At 48.4% G+C, this 14,214-nt stretch overlaps 1 protein-coding gene across 4 annotated transcripts in view; it reads right to left on the reverse strand.

Moving 5' to 3' along the window:
• The window catches only part of MDGA1 (MAM domain containing glycosylphosphatidylinositol anchor 1), a 136,732-nt gene that overhangs the window by 38,996 nt on the left and 83,522 nt on the right, over window positions 1–14,214 (reverse strand). For all 4 annotated transcript variants that reach the window (XM_040552848.1, XM_040552847.1, XM_040552846.1 and 1 more), the window contains exons 9-10: window positions 9,960–10,229; window positions 6,213–6,364 (exon numbers count right to left, since the gene is read on the reverse strand). In XM_040552848.1, the coding sequence (XP_040408782.1) occupies window positions 6,213–6,364; window positions 9,960–10,229 (422 nt within the window). The remainder of the gene's footprint in view (window positions 1–6,212; window positions 6,365–9,959; window positions 10,230–14,214) is intronic.

Raw genomic sequence — 14,214 nt, forward strand, 5'->3', positions numbered from 1 at the left:
CCCATGGTGGATTGCTGGGGGTGAAAAGAGAGATGGCTCAGCTGCAATGACTGATGCTGTGTCCCATTTACAGGCAGGAGAGAACACAGCTGAGGCAGGATCCTGCCCTCTCTGCTCCCAGCTGCCTGCGGTACAGTTATGGCTTTACTCCCCAGGTCCTTCATAACAATCTCATTAAGACTCAAGCAGAGCTTGTCCATCAAATGCTATTGATCAGCCAGCTCTCCTTCCTCCAGCGTGTGGCTGCCACTCAGTCCCACCACGTCCCAAACCTCTCCTCCTCTCACAGCCTAAAAAGGCAGTGTCACCTCTCCCTCCACTCGCTTTCCCTGGCTTTGCATCGTGATGGCTTTTTGAACCATCTGCTAAACACACTGCCCTGACACACTGGCTTCCTTCTGTAGCCTTTTCCACCTCCCTCAGGGCTGACTTCTCGCAGCATCACGTACGCCACTAGCATAACTGAAGGCAACTGGCTGGAGAGCACAAATATAATCTGCCTATTCTCAGTGCCTGCACAAATGTTGGAAAAAAAAGAAAAAAAAAAAAAAGCATCAGCTGGGGAGACGGGCGAGTTAGAGCTGAAAAAACACCTCTTCCTGCTAGAGAGGGCAGCTCAGCAGGTAGGTGGAATTGTGTTGATTTGACTTTGTCCTATACGACAGCAGCCTGTGATCAGACATCAAACTGGCAGACGGGGCAGGCAAAAAAGAAAAGAGGACTACAGAAGCTTTCCAGCAGGTGTGACTTACAAGCCTTCCCACAACAGAAGGTCTGCTTTGAAATTCAGTCCTGGGCAAACATTGCAAGGCCAAGTCACTGCAGTCCCCAGTCCTAGCACCAGTGAGACAGGCCCAGCACAAACCATATCCAGTGACATGATGAATGGTAAAGGGATGTGCCCTTTGTCACACCCCACAAATCTTTTGATCCATGCAGCATCTAACAAGCAGCCAGGGGCACTATCTGCTTCTTCGTGAGAAACCACGCTCCTCTTCCTCAGGCTGGGACAGCGATGCTGTAGAAGGGAGGAGGAAAGGAAAAGGGGCTTGCACTTCCCTTTTCCATGTGCTCTGTCTATGTCTTTGCATATCAAATCATGCTGTCCAGTTAAGTAGACTCTCAGTTTCACTCAGCAGGGAGGATTTCTTGGAGGAATCAGCATCACAAGCGCTTCCCATCCTCCAGGTAACACAGGTGAGCGCTGTACAGCTCACCTTTGATCCAGAGCAGGATGGCACCCTCCCCAGTTTACCTACCATAACTAACTCCATCCTTTAATCTTATCTTCTAGTATGAGAAGGATTTAAAAGGACTTCCCAGAGAGTTTTTTAGCTATGCTCTCCTAAAGCCTCACTGCATCACCTCCCCAGCTCCTGCAGTGCCCCCCACCTGAAAACACTAGTGGGGGGACAGGCAGGATGGGACCACGAGGATCATGGGGCCATCAGGAGCCTCGGGATGAGGGCTATGGACACAGGCCTATTCACAGACCCATCTTTGTTACCTTGGTGATGGCAGCGCTGGCCAGACAGCATGCAGTCCCTGGGAGGCAGCAACACGTTAGCCTGTTTGTTTGCAAAACGAGTTCAGCCACCCCTGCCTGTCTTATGCAGAGCTTTCTTCTTCTGTAGCCCTCAAGCAAGCTCCCCCGAAAAAAGAAGAGAAGGCTCTGGGGAGACCTTATAGTGGCCTTCCAGTCAGTACCTAAAGGGGACCTACAGGAAAGCTGAGCAGGGACTCTTTGTCAGGGAGTGTAGTTATAGGACAAGAGGTAATGCCTTTAAACTAAATGAGGGTAGGTTTAGATTGGACGTTAGGAAGAAGTTCTTTACTCTGAGGGTGGTGAGGCACTGGCACAGGCTGCCCAGAGAAACTGTAGGTGCCCCATCCCTGGAGGTGCTCAAGGCCAGGCTGGATGGGGCTTTGGGCAGCCTGGTCTGGTGGGAGGTGTCCCTGCCCATGGCGGGGGGGTGGAACCAGGTGGTCTTTAAGGTCCCTTCCAACCCAAACCATTCTGTGATTCTGTGATTCCGTGATTCTGTCACAGGGTTGCTCACAAGCATTGGAAGATGCATCCAGCTTCATTAGGTTGTGCTTGTCATGTGTCAAGGACCACCTACACGGGTTCATCAAGCTACAGTGGTGCATGAAGGGGGGAAAACAGTAGTGTGAGCTAACAGTGCTCTGCACTAAAGCTTTATGTAGAAGCATGTGGCCTCGAGTACGGCTTACTCGTCCTCCCTCTCGAGTCGCACAACCCCTGCTTGGTACGTGACAAGAGAGTGTGAGGGCTGGCCCTGCCCTGTCCTGCACGCCCTTGGAGGGGCAGCTGGCTCCATGCACTAATGAGGCCCCAGGCAGCCAGCAGCTGACAGACGCTGCTGAAGTGGGCTCTGAGGAGAGCAAAAGAATGACTTGGAGGTAGAAATGAAGCGATACAGTTCTGCAGCCCGTGGGCCTCAGCGTAAAGACAATCCCGCTAGGTTGCAATGGCCATCAGCAGAGTTAACCTTCTGCTCTAATCACAATCATTAAATTCCTGCTAACGCCCCTGTCCTATATATGTCCAAACAGCTCTGTTACCTGTCACCTCCCCTCACGGTGAGCCCGGCTCCCCACTGCCACAGCTCTCATTAATGCCGCTCTGGCTGGCTGATGAGGCAAGTGGCAGCCTGCTCTGGAGCCCAGATGAGTTTTGTGGACAGCAGGGGATGTTTATCCAACATGGAGGGGATGAAAGTACAAACAAAGAGCGGCCGCACAATTACTCAGGCATCGCACAGGGCCACTCTCATTAAAGACAGTCTCCCTGACAGGAATTAATCTGAAGTGACAACCCAGTGACCTAAATTAGCACATGGGTCCGGGCTTGGCTGGGTGCAAATCACAGGGGTCTGTCTGCCAGGTAGGGCTGAGCCTGTTCCACAGAGAGGAAAGGCAGGAAGGTGTTAAGCTGGCCTTCTTCTGCCCAAGTCTGCGTATAAGAAGGTGCAGGGGAAACGGCAGCCTTGGGTCTCCTCGAGGGGCACAATGAAGATTAAAGTATCCTTCTGTGCTGATACCTTCTCCTTCCTCTTTCTCCTGCAGCCTCAGGTCACAGATGGGTTCCAGCTCATTACGTGCACAGTAATTCTGCCACTATCCACTGCAACTGTAACCACCAGCCCAGCTCAGATCTTTCCTCCAGGATGCAACCTGCTTGCAGTATTAGATGGCTTCTCATTTCTCTTTAATGTTAGAGCAGAGCTCTGGGAGGGGATAAAATACACAGAGAGAAACAAGCAACTTAAAAGGTTTTTTATTTTTTTAAGCAAAGATCTGGTTTGAGGAGGCTGCTTTGAATCCCCAAGCAATGAAAAGCATTTTCAGTTGGAGTGCAGTGGCTCAGTGCCTTTCCATGCTACAAGAGCACAGAGAAGAAAAAAGCTGACCAAGCAATCACCCCAAAGCCTTCTGGATCAGCCCACAACCAAATGACCCAAGGCTATGGACTCATTAAGTTCACTAGCTACAGTGAAGTAAGACAGATGGCATTTGGACCAGTTGCCTTGGAGCAAGAAAGGGAAAACCTCCCAAACCCCCAGAACAGCCATCTGTGAGGCACCTGCAGTTCCTCAATGGGGAAATTTTCCCCATGGAATTGGCACTCAACGCTACGCTGCTGCCTAGCCCACCTGACTGATGCACTCCAGAAAATCACAGCCTATTTACCAAGTTATACAACAAAGGCTTTACAAGAAGCTTGCTCCACAATTCTATCGTATGTGCTTTGCCTGGGTCAGTGGCTCCAAGCTGTCAGGCTGTTTATTAGGTTTTAATCTAAGATTAATTCTTATTCTACTGGAACTGGTGCATCTGCTGTGCCACTCAGCCTGCGCCACAGTGCTGGGAACAATCGGCTCCTATGGAAATGCACCTGCCTGTGTTGCTGGAAGCCCCCATGCATTACTTAGGAAACCAAATTCCCCCAGACTGCTTGCAATCCCCGCAGGAATGCCTGGTCAGCAGTTGGAAGCTGTTGAACAGGGAGAGTTGGAAGAGCCACAGCACCAACCAATTAATAAGCAGCACTTTTGCTCTCACCCAGCCCCATTTTCAGCAGCTGCAGCAAGCAAATTTAATTCAAGGGTTCCCAGGTGCCTTGCAAAACATTCTGAGACTTAGGGATCTTCACATTACATATGCCAAGAGCTCTTCAAGAAAACTGGGAAGAGCAAAAAGAAAACCAGCAAAGCATGTCACAGTCAGTGGGCATCCCAGCTGGCTGCTCTTTGGATATCAGCTCAGCAATAGTTAACTTCCCCCCTCACCACCCAGCAGGTACCCTGAGAGGTGTGCTGTTCGATTCTCCTTCATCCTTAGGACACAGAAGAGCACTCGGCCATAGAGACCAGGGAGCTCCCACAGGGCTGGAGGAGGAGCTGGCTGGGTAAGCTTTCATCAGCTTGATGACGACGATAAATCAATGAATAAATCAATTACCTGTAATGCTTATATATATATATATATATATAATCTGGGGAGAATATCCACTTCAATCCCAGCTCTCTGGGAGGGTTTTTGTGCCACCCCCAGCTAGAACCTGGAAGCCGTAGCATCCAGTGAGGATGGTGCACAGGCAACCAGCAGCTCACCATGAGATGCAAGTGGCTTTGTAGGAGGAGGGCCAGGAGGCAATACTGTGAACTCTTTCCAGACTGCTTCCTGCTTGTGGTCAACAGAATTTGGGAACAAAACTCGCCTGCTTCCTCCTTGCTCTGCTGTCCATTATTCAGATCCAAGCCACAAAAATGGGAACTGTAGCCATTTCTAAGCACCTCCCATACAAGAGATTAGATTACTGCAGGGTCACAGTACAACACTCCTCCAAAATACACTGCTCAAGAGTCAATACTATGCAGTGCTACTGCACAAGAAACATTAACAGCAATAACTGACAGGGAGTGAAAAAAATCAAAACGTTTTACTTTCACGGGCACTCAGCTTCCTTTATGTCATAACTTAAAGCAGAAATGTGGCTTTTCCTTCTCTTAATCCCTTTCAGTAGGAGTTCAATGAGGACAAGATCCGAGATTACTTTTAGGCACTATGCAAAAGGAAAAAACCTCAATATCACTGGAGAAAGATAAAAATCACAAATTAGTTTGTTGAGTTGCTATGCTGATAATAGCAAAACTTGGCTAACGGGGAAGGGGTACTATGACAAACTGCCTTCATTATTAGAGGCTCCCCTGTGTCCTGCATTATTATTAAGCACTGACAATGTGCTCTGCGCTGTATGAATAACAAACAAAGGCTGTCCCACCCCAGAGAGCTCACAAGCAAACGGAGACATAAAACTGAAGCCTACTGTGCAGAACTAGAGGAGAGAGACACTGGGATCTTTCTAATTATTTTGTTTTCTATCTGCAGTAAACAAACTTCTTACAAAATGCATTTGCTTCCAAGCTACTACTGAATGGCAAGAACCGCCAATTTTAAGTGTCCCCATTTTTAAAATGTGTTGAATGCAGGCACTTTGCTGAGCTTGGATGAAAGTACCTGGCAATCCTGCTAGGTTAATGTGTTCTTTAAAAACATCAGACTCTTTTACCTAACCTTCTCCAACCAGTGATCTCTTCAATGTTCCCTCAGTTCACCCCCCACCCCACCCGCCCCTGCTCTGGCATGATTTCTCTTCAGATTAAGAAAACCTTGAAACCCACTTCTCTTCCCCTGCAGAGTTTATACAGTCCCAATAGCTTCATTACTGAGACAGTATGAAAGCCCTTTTGCAACACAAACAGACACTGACTTTTTCCTGCAGTTCCTGCCTGGAGAGCTCTTCAGCTTATTCCCTTTATTTCATACAAGTGGGGAGGGTAGAATTCCACTTGCTTGAATCTTTGGCCTATAAAATCTCTAAAACCTACTAATGACTGTGGGCTTTTGTTCATATTAAAACCCCCTTCAGAACACTGAGCATTAACAGTCCGAGGGGAGGCAGTGGGGCTTTGAAAGCTCTCGATTGTACCCAACACCTGACTTAATGAACACTGAGCTGTGTACTCAGCCTGTCTCTCCCATTCAGCAGGGAAGGCACAAGACCATCAGGGTCTGGCAGTTTCCTCAACTACAGCTCTTAATCAGCAAGGAGACATTGATGGAGCTGCTTTCTGAGGTTCTCTTCCCAAGAGCAAGCACTGAGGCTCCAGAAGAGCAGACCTTACCTGCCTGACTTCCAGGCGATACTTGAGGATGGGATCCACAGCATCAGGCTCCTTCTGCGTCCACTGCAAGATGTAAGAGTAATTCTTGGATTGCTTCTGGCTCAAGGTGGGGTTGGGAGTATCATAGTAAAACTCTGGGCTGTAAGCTTTTGCTGAAGGAAGAAAAAAAGGAGGAAAGTAAAGCGTGGGATGGAAGGGGAACATAAATTACAGAGATGCGGTGCGAGTGGAAGGGGACTGCTCACCCAATTTGCCTTTGACATGGCAAATCCCTTTAATATTCCAGTTGGTGTTGCATTGACATGCTAAACTGTTCATGGCATCTTTCTCTGTGGATCACTACTGCTTTCCCAGCCTAACCTACTGGGAGGGTTCACAGACCCGCAACACCAGTGGGGCATGACCAACACCCGAAAAGGTGGGAACAGCTTCAGTTCTCCAGCTGGAACCAGCTGTCATATTTTCCGTCTTGCTTTTGTAGTTTGGATTGAGGTAACAGCTTTAAACTGGCACTTCTCCTCTTTCATCTGCTGCTTTACAGAGTCCCCTGCTAACAATCCCTGAAGAAAGATCATTTGGCCAGTAGGTCATAGGAAAAGCATTATTTATCACACAGGGACCATGGCATTTAAAAGGAGACCTTGATCCTTCTGCATCTCCTCTGCCCTGGCAGCACAGTGCTCCAGCCTCTTTGTAACGTGACGGTCAACTCTGCAGCAAAGGGGATGCTGACCTCAGCCAGGGTGAAAACAGCAGGAGCTTTGGCAAGGGCAGAGATGTCTTTTCTAAACCCACCTCTCCTCTTAAAAACAGAGGGCAGCAGGAGGAAAAGACACACAGAAGAAACAATGTACTGGAGAGAAATTGGATGGTTCAGAGAATAAGGGATTTCCCATCATTTCCCCAGCTACTGCTGTAGTAACAAACAGGGCTTGAAAGCTGGCTGCCAGCAAAGCCCATCCAGTTTGCTGGAAGTGACCGAGAGCCCTCCCTGGCACTGCCTTGCCAAATCTGCCCCACAGCGCTGCCACAACGCAATGCTGGCTGCAGCCCAGCAGGCAGCAGGCATGGCTGGACACCAGAAGGACAGCAAGTTTAAGCTTATACAGAGAGATACTGCAGGCTCAAGCATTCTCCTTCACCATTATATGACAAGACTCTCCCAAAATGTCACCATGTCCACAGAAATGAATTTTGGCTTAGGTGTTGCACCCAGCTCCTCAGAGTGAGTCAGTAACAACTTGAGGTCTTACCCCAAACGGGCCTGTTTGAGATTACCTTCCCTTCTCCCTGTGCAATTCAATTTTTGGGAGGTTCTGGGCAACGCAGGAGCTGGCCCTGAACCCAAAGCCTCCTTTCTGAGGTCAGGTCCAATCCGGACCTGCACAGACCAGAAACGCATAGAGCAGAGCAGACACAAACCGCATCTCCCCAAGCAGTCTGCCGCACCTTGCCACTTGAATCATGGGTCCTGCCATTCAGTGTGGTTATAATTAGGCTCGAAAGGATTCAATGTTTATTTTTTATGAACTCGGATAATATTGATGTTTATTTCCAAGTCCTTTTTTTCTTATTATTTTTATTGACTTGAATTTTTGCACAAGCAAGAAGTTCAGAACCACCTCAGAGACTAATTGCTGCTTATTCAACTTGTATTGACTGTGGAAGTCAAGCTTCATAATGGATTCAGAAATAAAATCAGAGCTGATGATAATCATAATCTTGCATGATATTAATTCCTTATTAATTGACTCTAAAATAGAAATAGAAGCTAAAAAAAAATGCTTCCAATAGAAAGGAAGCACATCAAAATACTTTTGGAACTTCCTTTCTGGAAACTTTTACCATTGCCAGAAAGTTTTGTCTTTTTCTTTCAGCTGACAGGAAGAGCTAAAGGTTATTCACTCAGTCTTTCAGGGCTTTTGTGAGCTTGCAGATAGTGGGAGAGCAGCTGGTGACCAGTATGGGTGGCCCTGATAACTTGCTCAAGGGAGTGGGTTGGATGCCTCACTATTCTTTCAAAATATTACCAAAAAAGCTAATCTTTCATCCACAGAAGAAACTAATCCCATCCCATAGACCTTGGCAGGTTTATGTACTCTGTTTCCAGTATGTCTGAATGCCTCACAGTCACAACTGAGTCACTGCCTCCCCATCAGACAGGAAGGTTCATGGACCTTCTTTCACAGAATAGAAACAAAAAGAGACTACGCTGTTCCTCCACAGAGGAATTCTGTAGCAAATGTGAATTTAAACTAGAGCTCAAGTGCCCTAGTCCAGCCACTGGATTATTTTTCTTATTGCTCTAGAGGTTCAGAAGGTCTAATCGATTTGTAGCTGTGCAGGACACAGGCAGAGATGTTTGGAGCTGAAAAGCCAGCATCAGCTATCAACACCTTGGAAGAAGAGGAAAGATGCAGAAAAACAAATGCTTGCAGCTTTCCAGATGAGGGCTCTGTAGGGATGACCACTGCTTTCTGCTGAGGGGATCTTTTCTCATGGGGCATGCCATGGCACATAAGATGGCAGTGTGTACTTGTTACTACTTCCAGCAAGAAATTGAGAACCTGGGAGCGTTCCCGAACTTGTTAAGAACAAAGTTCGCCCTGATGGATGGCTCATAGTGAGGTATAGTTTGCCATGTAGTTAGTGAGATGAGAGTTGCAAGCATATGAAGAAAGATTAGGTAGCCAAGGCTCTGAAGCATAATCCACTGCCAGACAAATTCTGGGAGACACCCACAGTTGAGGGTAAGGTCCTGAAAAATGTTCCAAAGAATAGAAATGGTTTGGGTTGCCCCATTCCTGAGAGCATCTCAGAGTTACGGCATAACTGAGCTTCTCCAGCCCCCAGGAAAGATTTAAAGATTTGCTTTAAAGTCTGACCTCTTTGCATATTATTTATTCTCTCTCTCTCATTTTTATTTTTTTCCCAGCCCTGTCTTGACATGTATTATAAATTGGCCCTATTCTGGAAAAATAATATTTTGGCTGAATTTACTGTTTATTAAGGCAACTTCATCTGAGAGCTTGTCTAGAATCTGGTGCCCAAGTCAATTCTGAGGTCATGGGAAAAACAGATTTAATGATCAGTTAGAGAGGCTAGGTCAGATGTGTGGTTTCAGATGCTATAACTCTGCCATCCCTCTCTGCAGTTGCAGGTGCTAGAAAGCAGCCCTGGTGCGTGCTGGAAAACAAAACGAAACTGAGCAGTAAATCCACTAGTACTAGAATCCAACCCCAGATCATGCTTGTCCTAGCAGACATTATGACACAAAGACAGCCTGGAGTCACAGGGAAGGTATAGGAATACATGGTACTGTTTGTTTGTTTGTTTGTTTCAGAGGGGAAATTAGATGTTTTTGGAGACTGCTGGCAGGATGTAGAGCCTTTCAATCGTCCTTGGTCAATACTTACCTACCAAGCTTGAAAATACTACTACCAAGCCTGAAAGCAGATGACAGCCTTGAGTTTTAGTCCCATATCGTTCAGACAAATTTCTAAATACTGCTAACATACAACAGAGGCTGGCACTAACTGTTCTGGGTCCATCCCAGACTTGAAGGACTGCCTGGATGATGGAGACACTGTGGGCTTACAGAAAGTCACCCCTCCTGAACACAATGCCATGTACAAAGGAGGCAGCAGAAGTGGGACATGTTGCTTGTACCAACATTTACTGGGATCAAGCTTCCCACCTCCGTGCCCCCATCTAGCATCTCGCTCCCACGTGCGCTCTATGACTTACCAGACACCTGGAAGAGGCAGGCGGAGACCCCCACGTCATTAGAAATGCTGCACTCATAGTTGCCGCTGGTCTCCCGGCTCACGCTGTCCACCTTCAGCTCCGAGTAGTCCTGCTGCTCCACCGGGGGCTGCGCCAGGAGGGTCCCGTTGAAGCGCCAGACGGAGGTGGCCACCTTCATGGGGCTGCCCTTCAGCATGGTGCAGCGCAGGGTGACGCTGCGCCCCATGCCCTGGCGCACGTCCTGGAAGTCTGGCTCCACCACCGGCGGGACTGGGGACCGAACAGAGCAACAGACAGGGATGCCATCAGGGGACAGCCATACCACTCAGCGCGGCCACCATGGCACTGCCTCTGAAGAGACAGGCGCCAGTTATTTCCGAGGGGATATTTGTTTTCTATCTGGAGACAGATTTGTTGGACTAAAAGCAGCAATAACCACCTGGCGTCTCCTTCTGACTGAGCTGGAGTCACCTATCAACTCCCTGCCATTTATTAGGTAGGTTTTTTTTTTAGCAAGTTCTCATCCCATAGGGAGACTGAGCACCATAGCTTGGGTTCAGTCCTCGAATCCCAATCAGAATAAACACGGTCCTCATTCCTCATATGCAGCATAAACCACACCACCCAAGCAGGCAGGTACACTCACAGGCAGTAATGTTCATGTCCTTCTGTTCAGTGTCCAACAGGGCTACCAGAGACACCACGTTCAGGTGGAGAGATGAACACTGTGTGTCCTCAGACCTCAAGGGATGTTAGAGGAATACATCAATACAATACACCAGGGACTGGCTACCAGGACCCTTGGTCCTATTCTAATCTCTACCAGCAATGCCCTGATGTCATGAGGTGAATCACTTCTCTCCATGTCAGTTTCTTTGCCAGTTACATGAGAGTGATGATATATGGACGTCTTCCTAGCAAAGGAGGTTAACTCTTGTTCTTTAGCACTTGCAAAAAATTACAGGAACCTCATGATTTGGGCATGGCTGAGGCAGAGCGAGGAGAAGGTCTGTGTTGGTATTGCTTGGGTCAACAACCTTATTTAACACAGTGGCAGAGGACCTCACTCTCCACAGCCATCTGCTGGACATGTTTCATATGCAATAAGATCTTAATTAAAACACTGGAGCATGGGAATAACCAGCAACTCTCCCTCTAAAATGAGAAAAGGCTTCCTGAACACAAAGCAGCTGTTAGCCCAAAAGGACATGAGGGAGAACAGATTTATAGCAGCTCCAGCACAATCACAACTCACCTTCTCTGGGTTCAGAGCACCTGCTCTTCCACTGACAACTTCCTACAACGCACCTGTCCCCTCTAAATGTCTGCAGAGCTTCCAAGCATAGGTCCCCAAACCTGCAACATGCAGCCGTCCCCTCCCACAGCCTGATCCCAGCAAGGCCCTCCTACAGCTCTGTAACACTGGTGACTTCTCCATCAGCCACCGTATAGGTCTGCCATGCAGTGTCCTCTCCCTATGGACACCGCCGAATCTGTGGGTATGCATCATATGAGCACTCCCTCCACCTGGCAGCCCCGCTCAACTGTGGCTGATTGTTTTCTAGGTATCTGTTCTCAGCTCTCAGGCTCTGGGCCCTTTACTGCACTTAAGTGGATTAAAAGCAACCCTTGACTGAGCTCACGTTGCCGTGCTGAGTGGCATGGTCAGCTCATTACAGATGGTTTTGCTAGCAATGTGTCTCAGCGGGTGTTCCAAGCACTGACTTGCCTTTGGCTCGCATGTCTCCCACCTCACGGTGAGAATTATGTGAGAAGTTGTTTGATTAGACCTAGTGCCATGAATGTGTCATCTCCATCCCTAGCTGCTATCCCATTTCATGGGTCACATCTGCTCCTTAATTGAAGACGGTGGGGTCTCACATTATAATCAAGGCCGGCTGGTGACATAGGGAAAAAAAAAAAAAAAGAAAGAAAAGAAAAAGAAAAATGGGAGACAGAAGAGAAAGGAAGGTTTAAAAATATCATGTCACAGCAGCTCCAGATGTGCTCAAAACAATACGCATCACAAAAGGGAGAGAGAGGAATGGGAGACGAGCACCGCGTGTGGAGCTGAGATAGAGGAAGAGAAAAGGTCTGACAGAGGACAAAGTGCCCCCCACAAGGCCATAGCCTGTGCCCCTCTGTTAGGGAGGGCTTGGGGCTGGGAAAGGGACACAGAGGAGTGGGGCTGGGACCGTCCAGATGTTTCCTTAGGTCCCAGGAACAGCAGGGCAGCCATGGATGCGGAAGATATTTAATCTTCTTCATCTGGGAAATGGGATTTACTTGGTTTGCACTGGGACAGGCTCAGGACCTATATTATCACCTTGTGAAGGGAATGTCTCAAAGTACCTACACAGTAAAAACTGATTCTATTTTCTCCTCTTGCCTCTGGCACTAGGAAACACCCAACAAGCACTGACCGTGCAGATGGTCCTGGAGCCCCCGAGTTTTCTGGAGAGAGAGCAGAAGGAGGTCATCCCATGAGCACAAAGGATGCAGCACCATGGCAAGGGGCAGCTGGTGCTGAAGGATGCCAGTGGTTATGAAAGAAGTGAGTGGTCAACAGCAATTACAGAGCCAGACATCAGCTCTGGCCCAACAACTGCTGGGGAGCCCACACTTCTGCAGGTAAGCTACACATAAAAGGGAAACCCGTGACCAAGGCGGGGATTCAGATTGCAAACCTCATCGGATAACCACATGGCCTTTTCTCATTCTCAGCTTAACACAAAAGAAAGCTGGTTTAAATGAGCTGGTACTCTGACTGCCTCGGAGCAGAGCCCTCCAACACGACTCCTGCACAGACACCTTTGGGGAGCTGCAGGGAATGATAATGATTTTCCAGGTGCCTCTGACACCCACAGGGAAGCAGCATCCCTGCTGGCTGTAAGGGAACTGATCTGCTGCGCACAGCAATATCAGGCTGTTCTGGCTCACTAAGCTGTTGTGGTGCTCTTTGGGGAGCCTGGAAATCAGACCCAGTTTTAAGTCTGCTTCCAAAGGAGGGTTCTTGTCCAGAGGCTCCTGAAATGCCTTCCCATGTCTCCCTGATCTCCAGCGCAGGCAGCTGAGGTGCTCTGTTAAGCAGCAGCCACATCCCAGGCGGCAGGTTGCTACACTTCAAGAGGGAGGTGAAAAAAAAAACAAAAACAACCAACCCTTTGCATACACAGGGCACCAGGATTCCCTGGTAGGCATCACAGCAAAAAAATATAGGCGATTACTGCTTTCTCTCAGCACAGCTTAGCTCTGAAAGAGCTAGCCAGCAGGAGGAGCGATGCAGGGGGTGAAGAGGGCAGTGCATTGCTGTTGTAGGCAGCGATAGAGGAGCAAGGCTCCTCCGGCAACCTTGTTAAGATGCGGCTGCTGTGAGAAACAAGGCAGGGCAGCCCGCCTTCACAGTAGAATTATTGTGCAACAGAAGAAAACATAATCACTCACCTGCTCGTTAGGAGCAAATCAAATCAGCCCGACACAGGCGACCTACTCCAGTGTGCCAGGCACCAGGACGCAAAGCCGGGCTGCAGGCAGCTCCCTTGCTGTGAGCCCGAGCAGATGCTCTGCTCTGAAGGGGTTGCTAAACTGGCATAGTGTTCACAATGATGAAGGGCAAGAGCAAGGGAAGCACAACAAAGAAGTGTCAAGTGCCGGGGGGTGTTGCTTAGTACCCCAATAAGCTCTCATTTTCTTGGTTCCATTGGAAATGCAGCACTGAAATGCACTGTCCCGCCAGATGAGTGAGGAAAGCATTGGCCGCTGGGCTGTGGCCAAGTCTGCAAATACTTGTTTTAAAAGTCCATTCTTATTTTAGCCTTGTGGAAAGGAGGACTGTTCTTCTTCACAAGACTCAGAGTATTTACTGGAGAGACCACAGTCTTTGTGCAGTGTTACCTTGTGGTTCTACTCGGGCACGGCTCAGGGAGGGCTACTCCGTGATCCCTGTGATGCCATCTGCTTGCTGCAGGTTTCCACCAAGCTCAGATGCTTCCAGAAGGCATCTACTTGTGTCAAGGATGCTTCATCCACCAAGGATTAAGTCAGAGCACCCCAGGATGGCAGCAATGAACCATGAACAAACACCTTCTACTCTGCCCTCCAGAGTCCAGTCATCATTTACATTTCTATTTAAATCTGGAAAGTACAGCACTTAACATAAGCTATGAAAATAGCAAGTCTTGCTAGGTTAGAAAGCAGCTTGATTTTCAGCAGCTCTCAGCCTAATCTGCTGAATGAGTCCCTCCAAGCTTAGCCA

The sequence above is a fragment of the Cygnus olor genome, chromosome 3 (genome assembly GCF_009769625.2).
Source record: "Cygnus olor isolate bCygOlo1 chromosome 3, bCygOlo1.pri.v2, whole genome shotgun sequence".
In the NCBI taxonomy this organism is placed as follows: Eukaryota; Metazoa; Chordata; class Aves; order Anseriformes; family Anatidae; genus Cygnus; species Cygnus olor.